Raw genomic sequence first — 19,233 nt, 5'->3', positions numbered from 1 at the left:
GTAGCCCAGTGGGTCCCTCCCATGCTGACATCTCATGGGTGGGAGAGGGAGGGTCTGCGGTTATGCTGACAGCAGCCCAGTCCTAAGCCTGCCCAATTCAGAACCTGCTGTCCCCTTCCAAAGCAAAGGAGGGTTAGCTTGCAGAAAACATTTCTTGATAACTTGATTGGTTTCATTAGGATGCCTTTCCCTTCAGTTTGCCATGGCATGGAGAGTCGCTCTGCTTTGCAGTGCAGATTTTAAAAGTCTATGACGGGCTTTCCCTCTCCCCAAACCCTTGCCCTTTTCCTTTCCAACCTGGGCCCTGCAGAAGGGTTCCTGCAAAGAAGGGAGGCCGAGAAGATGGGTCATTCTGCCACCAACAAGGTGTTGAACCAAGAATTCACCAGCAACATTCACAGCGTGTCCATGATGTGGCCTTCAAGAAGCAAGCCTCTCAACACTCAGAGGCCGGGAAATTCCCTTGGAGGAGACGGAGATTCCAGATGGTTGCACTGGTACTGGGCTCAACAGAGCTGCTTGGCCTAGAGGAACCAGGCCGTCCTGTACTGTACCTGTGTGCAGTTGTCCAGAGGACAGTGAGGACAGAGCAGGGCCAACAAGCCCTGCCCTTGGTTACTCATGTGCCCATTACTGCTCTCAAAATGCTGTGATGGTTAAAGTTATCAAGCCACACACACAACAGTTCATGACAGACACATTCTCAACTGAGCCATGCTAGCTGTTGCTGCAGTCCCGGTGGCTTTACAGTGGATCATGTACCTGAAAGGGGTTCTCCAGTGCTGTCCGGAAGGCCATTTTCTTCTCCCTAAAAACCAAAAAGTGACTGTCATTAAAATCACAAGCACATGTGAATGGCGCTATCGTCAACTTTCTTCTTCAGTTGAATTTCTACCAAGACTTGTGAATGGGATGAATGTTTAGAAGGGCACTTCAATGGGATGTAGGGGTGTGGAGAGCTGAGCTGTGCGGCTCTCTCTGAAATCTAACCTTCTCAAGGGAGCAGCTTTTGTTTATTTGCTCCCTGGCTGAGTCCCAGTGCCCAGAACAGATCTGCCGGAGTAAAGCTGTGTAAGTGTTCATTAGATGCATTAAGGTCCTGTTTAAAACAAATGATGATGCGCGTAATGATGTGCTACCTTTTAATTTTTACTTCATATTATGGCTTATTTCTCTTTCTGCTTTGTGATGGGCTGGGTTTTGCCTAGATTACAATTATTTTATCTATTATATTGATTTTTTAAGGTACCTATTGCAAAACAGCTAAAATGAACTGGGAAAAAGCAGTGTCTAGGTCCTGGGAGGGGTGACGGCACTTTTGCCCGTCCAACTGGGGTTCCTGCTTACAACCAAGGCCATGCCATGTGCACCCGGCAGGAGGGACCTGCTGGGATCTTCCTGGAGTGGCGTGTGTCTTCCAAGGCAAGGCCCATCCCAGCACACCTCCTTTTCTGTGACTGCACCTTCATGCACCTGAAGCCTCCCTGGCAGCCAGTGTGGCCCCATCCATGCTACACAGAGGCAGCAGTGTACGGCGCTATCGTCAGCTTTCTTCTTCGGCCTCCACAGCCGTCTTCTACAGCTTCAGCTGCTCACCCCCACCTGGCCTCCACCCATCCTGTGGTCAGGGCTGCTGGATTGGCACAGCCTGATGGGGCCTCTAATCCTCAGGTCTCTGAGAACTTTGCTCTTAAGGAAGTGCTAACTCCATGGTGTCATGAACTCTTTCTTTTCATCTCAGCCTCCCACCAAGCCCCCCCCCCCACCTCCTGCTTGCTCTGCAGTGTGGTCACATTTGTCTAATCCCCTCCCCCCCAAGCATTTCCACGTCTTACTAGCTCAGAATTTCCCCCAGGGAGTCTACACAGTTCTCACTCTGGTGTGAGTCCTCTTCCTATCACTCACTGTCACAGTGGAAACAACAATAAAAGCAATGCTTATCACAATTCATAAAAATTCTTTAAAAAAAATTCACTTGAGGTTGTACTTTGTTCTCACATTTCCTTCACTCAGGGAGGTATGTGTGTGAGAGAGAGAAAAAGAGAGAGAGGAAGCAGCACAAGAGTCCTTTGCAGGAACAGAAGTGTCTCTTTGAACAATTGTGTACATTCACAACCTCAGGAGGCCCCAATGCCAGGGCTTGTTCCCGGGGACCTGGCTCTCTTATGTGCGCTCCAGCAGGCCGGGCAGGTCTGCTCACGCTCTCTTCAGCATTGGCAGCTCTGCCTCTTGCCCTGGAACCTGGGCTGTGGGAATGGGAACTTCAGGTCACGTGCAGACACACAGATGTTAGAACTTGACAGATTAAATGGTATGAGGTCCCTGCTAAAACGCATGTTTTCCAGAAGTGAAAGCTACATTACAATGCATGTTTGCCTTGATTTTTCGTAATCCAGAGAGAACTTTTCTGAAGTCAGTGTTTGGCCACCACCATCCCTGTGATGTAAACAAGGAACATGGCCCAGGAGGGCCCTGAAGGGTGATGAGGACAGGATTTAGATCGACGTCTGGACCCTGTTCTTGGCTCTGATTATTAGGTTGTGCCACTTCACAGGTTAATTGTCAAGAGTGATAGCTGGATCTTGGCCAAAACCACAGCAGTGCCTCATTCTCTACCCTGTGTTAATCACGAGCACTGTTGTCAATGCTCACGTGAACCCACGTCAGTCACGGAGCATGAGATGTTCAAATCCCATGTTGGAACCGTACTCCAAAGTAAGGACCTGGGCCCTGCCCTCAAGGGAGGCAAGGGCGCCACCAGAGGGAAAAGGTTTCTGCCAGCTGAAATATCAGAGGCTGTTTCTGGGGCGCAGAGGTGTCTGAGATAGGGCCTGGAGGTGGGCATGCCAGAGGCCGTCGAGAGCCGGAGAGGCCATGGAAAACACGGGCACCTCTGGGGCACGGTGTGTCAAGCAAGGGCAAGGAGGGGGAAAGAGTGAGGGGACAGGAAGTGGACTGCAGCCCTTCCAGGGGCTGGACTTCATTTCACAGACACAGGGAGTCACGGAAGCTCTCCTCAGAGGCAGGGTGTCCTCAGAGCTGTCTAGGATTAGTGCAGGAAATGCCCACCTGGCTGCAGGACTCAGGGGGGTAGGGACAGGCCAGGGGAGGGGAGGGGAAGCACAGATGAGGCTTGGATGGATGCCCTCACCTGGGAGGGCTGCGGATAAAGCAAGAGCTGCCACAGAGACAGTCACTGAGGGCAGGGCCAAGGAGGCGGAAAGAGGAACAGGATTTGGAGAGGTCGTTGACAATGCAGGAAGTCAGGCTCCCTCTCGTCTGAGATGCTGGTGGGGTTTCTGGGAGAAGCCCCCAGACAGAAGATGGAAATAAGGTGTTGAGGTAGTCGTGGGAGAAAAGACTGGAAGTGGGTGGGCATGAGCCGAGGGCACTGAAAAGCCTACGTTTGGGTGGCAGAGGCAGAAATGAAGAGCAAGAGGAGAAAGGTCAGAGAAGGGACAAGAAGCAGAAGGTGCTAGCACCCAGTGCAGGAAGGCACCAGGTTCTGAAGGTCAGGAGCAGACAAGACTTGGAGGCGGGGAGTGGTGCCCAGTGCCCTAGAGAGCAGTACCAGCAGAGGGCAGAGGGAAGGCAGCTCCCCAGATGATCAGAAAGGCTAGGAGAGCTGCCTACAGCCACCCAGCCCTTTAGCCTGCCCAGGCCTCAGTTTAGATGGCACTTCCTCAAGTGCCTTCTCCCACCCCCAGTCTGGGTTTGTGCCCTGGGTGTTCCCCAAGCACAGCAAGTACCTCATGCTTACTGTGCTTTAGGGATAGCACAGGTCTGAGCCAGTTAACACCCTGTATCTGTGGAGGGAGGGAGGGCCAAGGTCACCGGCAGATGCTGTTGGCATTGTCCAGGTCAGGGCACGGGCTGCAGTTCAGCACAGTGCTCTCTCTGCCCCTCCCATCCTGTCACCCTGCCCCAGGGCCTCATCTCCACAAGTCTCCTATGGTCCCATTGTATTCCTGTCCACACACCTGCGTCTAGTTCTGTCTGTCAGTGAGGGCCACTGGCTAATCCTTAGCTCTCCCAGGCTTGCTCTGAATAGATCTAAAGGCTGAGACAGGAGGATCTCAGGTTCAAGGCCAGCCTCAGTAACTGAGCGAGGTCCTAAGCTACTAAGTTATCTAAAGGGAAGGCAGGGTGCTCTGCAGGGCCACATGGCCTGGTGAGATACTCAAACACTGTCCAGGATGTCAGAGGGACTCTGTGAGTGGCATTTACACATGAGAAAGAAGAGGGGAGAGGTGCACTTGCAAATTACAGGAATCTGTGATTTTATTTTTTTTTAATATTTTCTTTTCTTTTTTAAATATTTATTTCTTTTTAGTTATTGGCGGACACAACATCTTTGTTTGTATGTGGTGCTGAGGATCAAACCCGGGCCGCATGCATGCCAGGCGAGCGTGCTACCACTTGAGCCACATCCCCAGCCCCAAATCTGTGATTTTAAATGTGCATAAATTAATTTAAACTGAGTAGGCATTGGCATGGATCAAATATGGTTTGTCCCCAAGGATTCATATACTAGAAGCTTGGGTCCCCAGTGTGGCAATGTTGAGAGGTAGTGGGACCAGTGGAAGTCGTTAGGGTACGAGGACCCTGCTCAGAGGGATTAAGTTCGTTCTCTGAAACCCTGGTTACAGTCTCTTGAGGGGGTTGTTATGAAAGAGCCCTCCAGCTCTCTGGCTTCCTGTCTTGCCATGTGATCTTCCCTCTCTCGCGTATTCTGCCAGGATACTATGAGGCTCTTCTAGTTTCTTAGAACAAGGGAATCATCCAACCTTGGACTTTCATCCTCCAAAACTGTTGGCAACATATACCTCTTTTCTTTATAAAGTACCCAGTCTCAGGTATTTATTATAGCAATTAGAAACAGACTAATATTCATACGCATTTGGAAAGTTTGTCTACCACCCTGAAACATGTTAACTTTTCTCAACTCTAGCTGGGAAGAGATTCTCATTTAATTGGTGTATTGTGGGACCCAGGTAAGAGTTATTTTTTGAAAATCGTAATAAGTTTTAGTGTACTGCAGGGGTGAACACCAATATTTTATTTGTTCAAATAGGCTAAGAAAAACCCCATTTTACAAAACTTTCTCATTGTGGATATAACAGAATTATTTTAGTACTGGGAAAAATGTGTTAACTACTGCCAAGAATTCTTTCAACAGAGAGAAAATTGGCAAGGTTTCAGGAATTTTGTCCTCTGTTTGGTTTATAAGCTGATAGGTCCCGTTTTTACTCAGGGAGCTGAGAACTCTGTGTGCTGTAGAACAGCTGCCTGTAAAGATTTACATGAAGATTTCATACCAGACTCTAAGCAGAGAAAGTCTGGGGCCCAGAGCATGGCCTGGGAAAGGCTCTCAACTCGGAGCTCAACATGTAGCCCACCCGGGGATGGAATGACATGGTTGGGTACTGACATTAATAGGGAAGTCCTGTTAAATAAGATTCACAGGAAGCCATCGAACTGCACTCCTGCACTAGGCCCTAACCAACCAACCCAAAATGGTTGGTTCCTCATGCTAGGAACCCACATCACCAAAGTAAAACCTAAGCTGCTTACTCCTAAGACCCAACTTCCTCCAGAACCAGGAGAGAGATCTCCAAACAGGCCAGTTAAAAAAAAAAAAGAAGACACAAGATTTGCAAGAACTGATCCAAAGGGGCCCAGTCCACCTGAGCTGGCAGATAAGGGAGTCCCTTCTGCTCCAACCCCAACAAGGAAAGTGATCTGAGACAACCTCATGACAACCCATCCACCTTTTGCACTGTGCTGTTCCTTTCTTCCTGCTCAAGCTGCTTTTAAAAAACCAAATTCTCTGCCGCGCCCACTGGAGCTCCTCTGTTTTGCAGACTGAATGCTGCCCAGTTCATGAACCAACAATAAAAGCCGATTAGGGTCGGGGGCGTTGCTCCATGGCAGAGCGATTCCCTTGCATGTGTTGAGGGGCAAGGAAGGCACTGGGTTTGACTCCCAGCACGACCAAACTAAAATGCTAAAAATATCTTTCAAACAAAACACATTGAAATCTTGGTCTTTGCTGGTCCCCATGGGTACTCAGAAGCTAGTTTTCTACAAAACCTATCTTTCAGGATAGTCCAGTTTGGTCTTTAAATATGTATGCTTAGGCTAATTAATAGAGAGTTCATTTTTTGTTCTCTATTTTTTCCCTTAACCTCTTTGAATAAGGAATGCTTCATGACCCCGTGTGTCATCCTGTGCAGGGGCCACACCCATCGTCTCTGTATCGGTCCAATTCCAGTATATACGAGCGGCCAAAGTAGCACTAAAGAGCCTGTCTTTATCATTCTGTAATCTGAGGGGAAAAGAACTGAATGTGAAAGCACACCTTACGTTGCTTAAACTGACAGAGCCAAAGCCTGGCTGGAGCCACAATGGACACCAAAATCAAGCTGCCACTGCCCATTGGGCAATGGCAACCTCCACTGCAGTTCAAGAACCTGAAAAGGGGCTGGGTGTGGCTCAGTGGCAGAGCGCTTGCCTTGAATGTGGGAAGCACTGGGTTGGATCCTCAGCACCACATAAAAAATAAATAAAAGTATGTATCCATCTAAAACTAAAAATATTAAAAAAAAAAAAAGAACCTGAAAAGATTCTAAAAGCAGAGCTTTTCTAACAAGGGTTTAGACTATGCAAAACCTTCTTGTGTCACCTGGCCATTGAAAGCCAAGTAGCTTTGAGTGGTGAGAATTCCCAAGACAGACCAATTACCTGCATGACTCTGCCGAACAATTACCAACCTCTACCTCTAAATACTCCTACTACACTGTGAACCTCCTTCTAAGAAAACCAATTTATACTCAGTTATTTTTCTGCAAATTAATTGCTATAATTGCAACAACAGCATCCATTTTTACTTTTTGTTGAAATATACCTATAGAAAAATGGACGTGTGTTCACTTATCAAAGTATATTCAGGAAACTGGCTTTCAGAAATGTAGTTAATTTGAGATATATTTACTGAGCACCTACTCAGTGTAAAAAACATTCTCAGTAGAGACTGAGGCCTGCTGCCTCAAGATTGAAATCCAGGAATGGAACAAAGACAGGCGTGAGTACTGATATCACAGGAACCAAGTGTCGAAAGGCACAGACAGAATCAAGACAGCACAAAAGTGGGCAGGGAGTCAGGGGAGACCTCGGGTTGGGGTGTTCCACTGAGGATGAAGAATTAAATGGGAAGAATGCACATCTGAGAGCCCTGACAGGTCACTGGGCATGTTTACCTCTTTCCTCCAGCAGGAGTTGAAGTGGGGGTCAAGGACCACAGTGCCTCTGCCACCCAGCAGGGCACGCCTCTGCTATGGTTCAAAGATGAAAGATCAACAGGCTTTCCCTTTGTGTGTGAAGCACACTGGATCACTGTTTAGAAATGTCACAAAGGATTGTGCAGGAGACTCTGGTCTGTACACGAAAATGGAAGTAGACCGTACTGCAGAGGCAGAGCATTCCCCGGCGACAGGAGGCAAGTGATGCCAGGCGCAGGGGTGACGGAAGGTGGTGTTAACACTCTCCCTGCTCTGCACTCTTCCTGTGGTGCCATGTGTCACTGTATGAAAAGCGCTCTGAGCCTTAATACCATGGGTGGTTTATTCTAAGACTTTATTTTTAATTTGAAAAAAACAAAAAAACAAAAACATATAAAAGGCAAAAACTACTCAAAATCATGCTTTTTTTTTTTTTTTTGGTACTGGGGATTGAACTCAGGGACACTCGACCACTGAGCCACATTCCCAGCCCTTTTTTGTATTTTATTTAGAGACGAGTCTTACTGAGTTGTTTAGTGCCTCACTGAATTGCTGAGGCTGGCTTTGAACTTGAGAATCTCCGGTCTCAGCCTCCCTAGCTGCTGGAATTATAGGATGCACTATAGTGCCTAGCTTTTTTTTTTTTTTTTTTTTAAACAAAGCAAAAAGAGATACAAAAATTCTTTTTGGTCAATCTCTCATCCCATCCTGCAATTCCACCTAGCCCGGACAGGTTACTGGTGACAGTCTACACACATCCTTTCCAATCCCTGAGTCACCTTAGTGACATATGGCCAAAGTCACCATCTGCAGAGACATTTTTAAGTCCTAAATCATATTGGTCTACAAACGGTTTCATCTGTTTAACAATATATCACACACAGTTTTCAAAGGCAGCCGTCTCTCTCCTTAATGTTCAATAACGTTGCAGCATCCACTCAACCAGTTCCTGCCAGTGGGCCTGGAAGAGATCCACAGCACTCCTGTCATGAGAGTTGCAATGGTCTTGACCTCTCTTTGATTTCTGTAATTTGTCCCCACTGGGAGACTGCCAGATCCATTAGCTGTGGGTGCTGCCAAATAATTTTCTAAAAAGTGTGCCAGTTCAGATCCCGAGAAGTGTGAGGGTGGCCATGCCTGACACCTGCCAACTGAAGTCTGAGGGACACTCTAACCCACCGTGAGTTCCAAAGGCATTAGTCAACACAGCCCTGAAGGAGAATGAGGAGAACCCCTGTGTCGAGGCAGTGGAGCTGGTCAGATGGAGAGCCGCTGACTTCACTGGGAACTCTGAAAGCCCCTGTGTGTCCTTGGGAAGCAACTAGGTGCTGAGAAGGAAGCATCACCCTGGGCTTCTCCATGTCTTACCTCTGACATTTTATCTTGATGTGTCCACAAGCAGAACTAAGTCAAAGCCTTTAACTTTAATAGGCCACATCAAATAAGAATACTGTGATTTTCCTTCTAGAATTTTGATTCTGGGAAATTTCATTATAGAAAAATATCCTCTAGGCCCTGAATGGTGACTAAGGTTGGGGTAGTAGGGACTCGTCATAGGACCGATGGGAACAGCAACTTATATCCATTATTTTCTCCAGTCAACAGAGGAAGCAGGTGGTCCTGGTCCACCCAAGGCCTAGGACTCAGCAAGGCAGGTTTGCAAGAAAACAGCAAGCGCTGACCGGGGCATGAAGCCAGGTCCACTGACGTCAGAGGAGGGCTGGGGACAGGGACAAGAGGCCGAGAACAGCAGGAGCCTCTCCACAGGCTATGAGTGAGGCCGAGAGGGCGGACACTTGAACATGGGATGTATGAAGGCTAAACATACCTGCAGAGGGAGGCAGGGGACTGGAAGACACAGGAGGCAAGGCTAGGGTCAGAGAGGGGAACTTGAAGTCTGGGCTGGAGGACTTGTTCCCAGTGACAGTGTGATCCAAGAGATCATGGCTGTGGATGGTGTGTGCATGAAGAAGAGAAGGATCACAGCAAGCTCACAGACTGGGACAAATAAACTTAGTCTAGAAAGATAAGACACCACACCCTGAGGAAGTGCAGCACCAACAAGCAGAGGTTCTCATCTGTTTTGGGCAAAACCTTCCAGGGTTCCCAAAAGGTGGAAGTTCCATGGCTTTTAAAGACCCAAGCCTCTTCACTGTTGTTACTCACAGCTAGTGGTTAGTGTGTCTATCCTAATGTAGCATCCTAGATCCCCTTCTTAGAGGCAGGATGGCCAGCTCTGTAGGCTAATGTGGAAGGCTGGTCCACAAAGAACAGAGGGAACAGGGTTCAAGGCCAAGTTCACAGCACAGAGCAGGTAATCTCCATTCTGTGAAACCAACCCCTTGAGAGTCTTGCTCTCTTCCTAGGTACCCAAACAGCACCATGTCGAGGGCCCTTTCATGGCCTGGCTTAAGAAAGGGCCATCTGTTTGGACTGGCAGATTAGCTGAATGGTTAAGTGAGTCCCTCTCATCAGAGTTAAAGATACCAAGTGTATGTCCCAGGGCAAGTTTATAGTTACCTGGTAGCACCGGCTCTTCATTGTATGCCCTCCATATCAGAGGTAAAGAAAGGAATTAAAAACAAACCAGAGCTATCTGATCTTTCCCTTAGAGAAAAAAGCTAAAGGACTCACCAATCAATTAAACAGATCCTGTTAGAGCTTGCCAGGATTGCTGAATACCAAGAGGAGCAGGTAGGGGCCTGCCAGGTGACTCATGTCAGACACCAGCTACGCAGTGCTGGCTGGGCCCGTGCCCTGTTATTATCACGCACATAATTGCTTCCAGTTTGCAGAGTCTGGTGGGCCACTGCTCTGCCGAGGCAATGAAGCTGTTGGACGGAATTCTGCCCACTGTAAAGAAAGGCAGAACAACCCCTCCATTTACCGATTCTGCTCTAGAACCATTCACGCATGCTATTCTGCAGTCTGATATCAATCACCAGAATGGTGGAAAAGCCTACTATCTCCTTAGATTTAGGCAAGGTGACCTTGGTAACACTGACTATTAACAACTCTGGGAGTGGGGGGTGGTACTGAACAAAGTCACAGACTCCAATTCTGCCCATTATCAACTGCCTCAGGTTCCCTCCTCTGTAAGTAAGAGAGTCAAGAGAATGACTTCTTAGGTCCTCATTGGCTGCCTTAGTCTGTTTTCTGTTGCTATAACTGAATACCAAGGATTGGGAAATTCATAAAGAAAAGAAGTTTGGCTTATAGTTCTGGAGGCTAGGAAGTTCAAGGTGGAGGGCCCTTTCTGCACCATAGAAAGGGACTGAGTAGGTGGGAGGAGAGAGAGAAACATAGGGCAGCCTTGCTTTATAAGAACTTGCTCTTAGGGCTGGGATTGTGGCTCAATGGTAGAGTGCTCACCTAGCACAGGTGGGACTCGGGTTCAATCCTCAGCACCACATAAAAATAAAGGCATTGTGTTGTATCCATCTACACCTAAAAAATAAAATATTAATAAAAAGAACTTGCTCTTGCAATCATCAACTCACTCTGAGAGAATGATATAATCTATTCATGCGGGCACTGCCTCCATGAACTGATCACCTTTTATAGACCCCCCACCTCTTTTAAAAATATTTATTTATTTATTTAAAAATTTGTTTTGGTACCAGGGATTGAACTCAGGGGTGCTCAACCACTGAGCCACATAACCAACCTATTTTTATTTTATTTTTTTATTTTGAGACAGGTCTTGCTAAGTTGCTTAGGGCCTCTCTAAGTTGCCAAGGCTGGCTTTGAATTTGCAATTCTCTTGCCTCAGTCTCTCAAGCCTTTGGGATTACAAACTGTGCCATCGCACCAGTCCCCCTACCTCTTAATACTGCCACACTGGAAACAAATTTTCCAAAACACAAATCCAAGAACCGATTCAAACCAAGGCAAATTCTAAAGAGGTCAACTTGTCAAACTGGGTGTGTGGGCCCAGACCCACTTTCTAAACTGTACAGTTAGCAACGCTAAGCCACCCTCCAATTTACCACTAGCCGGTGCTCAGCTTAGGGTAAGGTTCAATAGAGAGGGCTATGCCTCTTTATGTCAAGGTGTGCAGGGAGCTAGGAAGAAGTGGGGAATCCTGGATTCCCAAAGGAAGGTATGGTGGTAGGAGGGGTCAAAGCCACAGGGGAATCCTACTAAGATACAACAAAATATGTATCCTTGGAAATACAAGACTTTGGTGAAAAAAAAAGATATGAAATTAGTTCCCATTTCTTGAGCAGCTATTTAAGCATCATTTATCAATTAAGACAGTTTTCTGGCAAATGATGGACTGAAAACTTCTGTGTCGGCCACCATATTGTAATACCAGACAAGCAAGCTTGGACTTCCATGGTCCCTAGCCCTCCACTTATTTTGAATAACATAAAGCAGAACTTTATTTTTAAAAGACTTATTTACTTATTTTAGAATATAATTGTAAGATTTTTAATATTTAAAAGACATTTAATTTCAAAGAAATTAATTACTTACTGCTGTGGTTTTCCTATTTGGTAACTTTTTTTTTTTTTTTAAATGAGAAATGGATGTAGGGCCCTTTGGCTCGCTTCATGGAAGAAGGAACCGACAGTCTGGGCCTGGGTCTCTTCTGTAAATACCAACATCAATGTGGCCTAAGGAAACAGACAGCCTTACCAGGGCTGACTGCTAGGGACCAAGACTCCAGTATTCACCTAAGCAGTATGCATAACAGTAAAATAAAAAACTGAAACCATCTCATAGTCCCATATCAGGGAAATATGTCATAATCCAGTGGCATAGGCTGCAGCAGAATATGCCAGAAGATGTTTTCCTAGTGTCTGAAGAGTTCTATGGACCCAAGCAGAGGACAGTGGAGTGTCTACATTCTACAGACAGCTGCTATGAGCCCTACCCAAGGGCCTCTTGAGGGGTGCTTGCCAGCAGAGGAGACCAGGTCTCCCTCCACACTGGGTGACCATCGCCTGTGGGTACCCACAGGCCCACCCCTTCAGCCACTGTGTGTGCAAGGAGAACCTGGCTGGGGCTGCCTGTTGGTGGGATGTTTCCATGGCCAAGAGGACCCTGGAACAGGGAAATTTAACCCATGGACAGAGATTTATCCTCCTGTTCAATTATTTTATTTGGAGGTAGAATCACCTACTCCCTCCCTGAGAAGGACAGCTGGGGGCAGGGACAGGGAGAAGGAAGGCTGGGTCGCCTGCTCTTGCTGGTGGAAGCTCAGAGCCTCTGCATCTGGCCCACTTCCTTCCCTCTGCCTTGCTGGCCTCTGTTCTCAATGGCCACCAGCTGGCCAGCTGTGTGCTCAGGCTATTGCCTCTTCTCCACTGCCCAGTAACGGTATGGACCCACTGTAGAAGAGAGTCCCGGAATACCTACAGTGGGCCAGTCCTTGGGTACCTGTGTTTGGAGGAGCCCTGCAGCCAGTCCTTGAGCTATGCCTGTCCCCCATGCACAGGTCTCGCCAGCTCAGCTCCACCCTGGGTTTCTGGAGGGAGGAAGCAGGCTCTGTGCATCTTCTGCAAACCTTCTGCTCACACCACCATGGTGCAGCAGGAGAGGCCAAGCTGCCTGAACCAGAGTTGGCACAGCCTGTGATTTTGCCACACCTACCGCTTCCTCTGCTTTCTTTAAGATTTTCTAAGAGTCCCTCGAGCACAGCTGTTTGTTTCAGATTCCCAATTAAAAACAGCACTCCCCAGGCTCCTCTCTGCTCTATTTTTCTTCACAGCACCTGTTACCATTGGAAATGCTCCGTGCAGTGCAAATCTGCTCCTGATTAATCTCATCTATTCGTTGCATCAGGCATTGATGATATACTTGATATTTCAAGAGCTTAAAAAGTATTAGTTCATTTCATTACCACAAAGCTCTGAGTAGATACTTCTGATGTGCCCTACTGCTTTACAGATAGGAAAATGAAGGCACTAAGAGGGTTGGGGGGGGGGCTGTATAGGTCTCAGGGCCAGTGGACAGAGAGTCTTCTTCTCATGCACTAGAATGTCAGGTCCAGTCCTTTTTACCACCATGACCCCAGTGCTGTGAGCAGGAACTGGCACAACCTGAGAATACTGTCATTCACACACCACAGTGAGTACTTACTGTGCAAGCAGGATGGGCACACGGCCTCCATGACAAGGAGGTGTGTAAACAGTGGGGGCAGTAATGGCAGGGCAGTGCTGTCCAGATGCCAGGTCTCCCAGCCGATGCTCTGAATCAACACAATCCCAACTAAAATCCCAGCAAGTTATGCTTTGGGTATGGAGAAGCTGATTCTAAAGTTCACATGGAGAAATGAAAGACCCAGAGAACCACCTGAAGGACTGCAGTGCGGGGACTCACACCATCGACTTTCAGACCTACAAAGTCGCAGTCGTCCCAACAGAATGGTGCGGGGAAGAACGCACAGATTCGTCAGTGGAACAGAAGGGAGAGTCCAGAAGTCGGTTCACACAAGTATGTCAAGTGATCTTTGACAAAAGAGCCTGGCAAGGCTAGTATTAAAAAAAAAAAAAAAAGAAAAAACCAGGTGCTGAAACAACTGGACATCCATGCAGAGAGAAAGAAAGAGAGAGAGAGAGAGAGAGAGAGAGAGAGAGAGAGAGAGAGAGAGAGAGAGAGAGAGAGAGAGAGAGAAAGAGAGAGAGAGAGAGACCTCTTGCTCTTCACAAAACCAGCTCCATCTGGATGACAGACCTCAAGGTATAACACACAGGAGAAAATCTAGATGACCTCAGCACTGACTTCTGAGGTTCAACAGCAAAGGCACCACCCACAAAGCAAAGAACTGATAAACCGACTTCGATAAAATTAAAATTTTTGGCTTGGCAAAGGACACTGTCAAAAGAACAGGAAGGCAAGACACAGACTGGGGAAAAAATATCTGTAAAAGACATATGTGATAAATATTCAAAGAAACCTCAAAATCAACAAAAAGAACACAAACCAACTAAAATTGAGAAAGGCCTGAGCAGACACCCACCCACAGGTGGAAACCCCGCATGTGAAAAGATACTCCAGTCCTGTGTCATCAAGGAAATGTGAACAAAATGACAAGGGACACCAGCAGGCAGCTGCTGGAATGGCCAGGGCCCAGAACTCCAGATGCTGGGGGACAGGGGCAGCAGCAGGGGCTCTTTCATCCCCGGCAGGAACCGAAAACAGAACAGGCTCTTGGGAAGACAGCCAGCTGCTTCTTACAAAAGTCAGCTCCCTCTTACCCCATGAGCCAGCGTTCACATGTTCACACCGAGGAATTAACACAGACACTGCACATGCAGCTTTCTTCATAACCCAAGTTTGAAGCAATTAGGATGTCCTTGAGTAGGTGAGTGGCTACACGACAATGGATGTCACTCAGCCCCAGAAAGCAGTGCTCTAGGCCATGAAGAGACCCAGAGGAACCCTCGGGGCACATTCTAAGTGAAAGCAGCCAGTTTGAAAAGGCCATACGTGTGTGACGCCACCTCCAGGACATTCTGGAAAAGGCAAGACTATGGAGCCAGAGGAAAGATCCCAGGTTGCCAGGGGCTGGGGGAGGGACAAAGAGGCAGAAATGAGTGATTTTCAGGCAAGTGAAACTACTTTGTATACTACAATCATGACACAAAAGGCCAAAGCCACAGAAGGCACACACCACATGACCCTAAGGGACACTACGGACTTCTGGAGATAAAACGACTGTCTCCACGGGTTCACTCACCATAACCAGCGTGGCCTAGTGTTAAGGGGATGTCGACAGAGGGGGAGGCTGTGTGTGTAGGGGCAGGTGGCAAATGGGAAATCTCTGTCCTTTCCACTCCATTTTGCTGTGAATCTAAAACTGCTCTAAAAAAATTAAGTGCATTGAATTCTAAAAAAAAAAAAGAGAACAATCCACTGGCTAGATGATGGGTCCCCAGGGTGTGGAGGGGACACAGAGACTTCAGCTTCTGTTGCTTCTGACTATGCCTTTGCTTTTCCACTGACCAGACAAGCCACCTTCCCACTGACAGCTCCACCATGGGCCTGGCCACAGGCTGGGACACAGGCAACCTGCAGTATCTCTCAGTCCTGCAGGCTGCTGGGCCTGTTCATCTTCCTTTGGGATGTGTTGCTGCTGTTTGGTCCTCGTTTTGTTTTACTTTCCCATATTGTGGATTGACTGAAGTCCCTGAAGAGGTGCCATGAGCCTCTGTACCTCAGAAGATACAGTGGAAAAGACTCACAATGAGGTCATGGGGTGGGCTCTAATCTTAAATGACTGGTGTCCTAGGGAAAGGGGCATTGATACACCAAGACAGGCACATCAGAGGGAAGGTGTCGTGCAGAGACAGCAGGAGATGACACACGGACCAGCCAAGGAGCAGGGCCAGGAGAAGATCCTCCCCACACCGCCTCCCTGATTTCAGACTGTAGCCTCCAGAACTGAGTCTCCTCAGCGGGCCCATGCGAGGGGCTCTCACAGCAGCCCTCACTCCCTGACAGAAGGGTTTTAAATTGCACACTTGCCTCCTGGTTCCCCCTGCCAAGCTCGAATCCAGGCCCTCCTTGAGTGACCACAATGGTGGTTGAGGTCTCCAGACTCAGAGTTTCTCCCTACCCAGCCCTGAACATGGCTCTGCTAGGAGAACATTCCCAGGACTCTGAAGCTTCCCAGAGCCAACTCCTCCTCCCCAGCACACAGACCTGACCTCCCTGAATTCTCTGTTTACACTGTTAATAGCAACTTTCTTCCAGCCTGTCTCATCTTGCCTGATCCGGGGTCCCAGATATGGCCAAGGGGCCAACACCTTCCACTCACCCCACTCTGACATCAAGGCTCCAGGGCCCTGCCCTCCACTATCCTTCCAGCCCACTCCTAAGGTCGTCAAGGACAGCTGCAGCTCCTGGCCACACTCACTGTCACAGGGTCCCCTCACAGCCTCACTCACACCATCCCACCACCAGAGGACTCTGGCCCTGGCTCATAGCCCCCAGCATGGTTTCCATGTCACACGTGATCCTATCTTGCTGCCACTGACCAGGACAGTGAGCCACATGGAGCCACAGGGTGGATGGTATGCTGAGTGAAGTGCACACGAGGTATCAAACAACAAAACCCGGGAACAGAACAATGTGCAATTATTTGCAGTTTTCTTTACAACTGCACATAAAAATGTAGGTGGAAATTTATCAAAGTGACAAATAGTTTGTACTGAATGGTAGAATTGTGGGTGAGTTCTTCCACTTTCCTAGAATCTGAATTTTATTTATCATTCTTTTTAAAATAAACTTTTAATTTTAGAATAGTTTTAGATTTACAGAAAGTTTTCCAAGACAGTCGGAAGAGCTCCTGTGTATGTTACATTCACTTTTTCTTATTATAACATCTCACATTAGGATAACTATAGGGGCCAATCATTAATATGGTTTCTAAAACTTAAAAATAAAACCCTTAGTTTTGTAAAGCCAAGAAAACAACATAGGGGAAAGTGTTGGTCTTTCCATGACCTCTCAACTCCAATTTAAATATTGACTATTTTCCTCATTTTCAGTGTTACTTCAGACCCCGCTTGGTGCGGGTTCCTGACTACAAACTGGATCCAATTCTGTGCTTCCTAATTAGCCATGTGCTTGTGTGTGTAGAAGAGTTAAGAATGTCACTGTCTGTTGATGAAGGTTACAGGAAATGTCCTCTGGATCCTTTCAACAGAGAGCCCACCTCCTGGGATCTCATCTTCTTTGCAGTCCTCCCCAGCAAATCTGTAAGTTCTGCCGGGACTCCTGTCTCCCTTCATCCCCTCCTACCGCTTTATGTCCAAGAGCGCTCAGTCCACAGCTTGGGACATGACTAGGTGGTAGAGAGCTTGCCTGGCATACAGGAGGCCTGGAGTCCCCTCCCCAGCACCACACACATCAAAACCAGAAAACCTGAGTTCAGATGGTCTCAGATTACATAGTCAATAATCAATAATTGCAGGGCAGGGTAGCTCCAGTGCTCAGGGCTTTGAGTGAATGACTCAAAGAGGAGGGTCATTCCCACAGCTTTGTCTTAGACATCAGATGTGACAGGAGTCAGAGAAAGGCGGTTGAAATTAAGCCTTATTGGGATAGGATATTAGTGTTCAAATCAAGAATCGTTTCCAGCTTGTTTTAATGTCTCAACTATAAAAAATGGAGGGTAGGTTGCCTTTTTTCATTTTTTTCCTCTCTCTCCCTTTTAAATGTTTCTTCCCTAGTGAGTTTTCTTTGTTCTAAGTGCCAAGTTGGTTTCAAAGAATCTTTCTGTCTCTAGCAGTTAGAACAAATCCTATAGATTATAAAAGAAATAGCCAACTGAAGTAGGTAGCTTTATATTCCCACTTTTACCAGAAGAAAAGACATTTGATTTTAAAATAGAACTTCAGAAGTCTCAAATAGATCTTTTCCTCCTTTTCTTTAGTTGATACATACATTTTCATCTTTGAGGGCAGTCCTTAGTGATACAGCCAGAACTGTAATACTAATGTTAGGGAAAACATTGATCAGCGTTGTAACATATATTCTACACCTAATCTGAAGCGATTTTGGAAAACTCCTAAAAGTAAACTAAAAACACATCATTCTTTTTAGTTTCAAGGAAACCTATGTCGTGTCACAAAAAAAGGTAAGGAGAAAAACTGTTAAAGATATTGAAGGCTACTAGGAAGGGAAAATGTTTACTTTGGGTTTATTGAAAAGTACAAATTCAGCAAGTCACTAGGTTGACATTTCGAGGAAGGTGCTGACTGTGAGGACTCGAAGGAAGAGTCCCACATTCACATTATGTGGCTGAGTCCCACATTCTGCAGCTGAGCCCCTGCTCCCCCCATTAAAAGCACCACTGCCTATGCTTTGCAATTAAAATTACTTATTCTACCAAATACTATGTAACTTTGCTTTACCACAGAGGTGATCTCCTTGCCCAAGAATATCATTACTGAAGATTTATTAAAGACTGATGTTTTTAGAGCAAGACCAAACAAAACTTGTTAAAAATCAACTTGGTTTATGAAAGGAACAGGTATGAACCAGCCTGTCTTGGGGCTAGACATGCTTCTGAGACATTTAATGCTTCAACCAGAGCTTAGCAGATTTCAGGAATTGTGCAACTTTGCTGGTGTGCTCGAGGGAGCGCCTGAACAGAGGTGGGCCAGGTTGGGCAAGAAGGAAGCCACTGGAAGGATGTATAGCCAAAGGGCAGCAGCGGGATCACAAGCAATCCTCCCTGGGTTCTGTTGCTATGGCTATTTTTTTGGTTATTATTATTTTTTGCACAATCTAAACTTTAAAATAATAAATCTTTTCTTGTGATCAGAACATAATGAACACTTGCTTTTGGGAAACAGACATCATGTGAAAGTCTGACATCTGAAGAGAGATCAGTAGGGTAGAGCAAGCAGATCCCGGGAGGGTGGTGGGCAGGCACAGGGAGGTAGGAGGAATGGGATTTTCCAAATGAAGTCACCTCCATGTGTGAAAACAGCACAGCCAGTCCCACTGTAGTGTATGATTATAATGCCCGGATGAAGTAATTTTTAGCAAAGGATAAACATAAAAACAAAACAAAATTTTTTGACTTCTGAAATCTAAAAAAAGTAAAATTTTACAAACCATTATAAAAATGTTACATTATGCTATCTAGTTTTGTGGTGTCTTAAAAAAATTTCACACCTAACAACAACCAACCACATGAAGGAAAGCTACTCTGTGTGCTCACGCACACAAAGTGTTAAGTTTTGCTGTGCTTAGGAAAACAAGGAGTTCTGTGAGAAAGTATGAGCTCTTTGAACTGTGTCCTTGTTGCGGTCTTAAGAAGATAAAAGAATGATCTGCCAAGTGTAAAATTTATACGTGTGTGTGTGTGTGTGTGTGTGTGTGTGTGTGTGTGTGTGTGTGTGTGTGTTTGCCTGGGAATAACTAGCCACAAGTTAATTGATAAGAAATACGTAGCACTGTGACCATAAACAAAGTTTTCCTGAGAATATTT

General features: G+C 46.7%; 1 protein-coding gene and 1 non-coding gene across 2 annotated transcripts in view; both read right to left on the bottom strand.

Moving 5' to 3' along the window:
* Positions 1-19,233, bottom strand: part of Edaradd (EDAR associated via death domain) — a 51,164-nt gene that overhangs the window by 11,450 nt on the left and 20,481 nt on the right. Inside the window, exon 5 of the mRNA XM_013356373.4 lies at positions 763-808. Within this exon, the coding sequence (XP_013211827.1) occupies positions 763-808 (46 nt within the window). The remainder of the gene's footprint in view (positions 1-762; positions 809-19,233) is intronic.
* On the bottom strand, positions 6,193-6,297 carry LOC120887697 (U6 spliceosomal RNA). Its single transcript, XR_005731033.1, has one exon. It is a non-coding gene; the product is annotated as a U6 spliceosomal RNA (small nuclear RNA).

This window comes from Ictidomys tridecemlineatus, chromosome 10 (genome assembly GCF_052094955.1).
Source record: "Ictidomys tridecemlineatus isolate mIctTri1 chromosome 10, mIctTri1.hap1, whole genome shotgun sequence".
NCBI classification, from domain to species: Eukaryota; Metazoa; Chordata; class Mammalia; order Rodentia; family Sciuridae; genus Ictidomys; species Ictidomys tridecemlineatus.
This window is presented reverse-complemented; position numbering and strand designations above follow the sequence as displayed.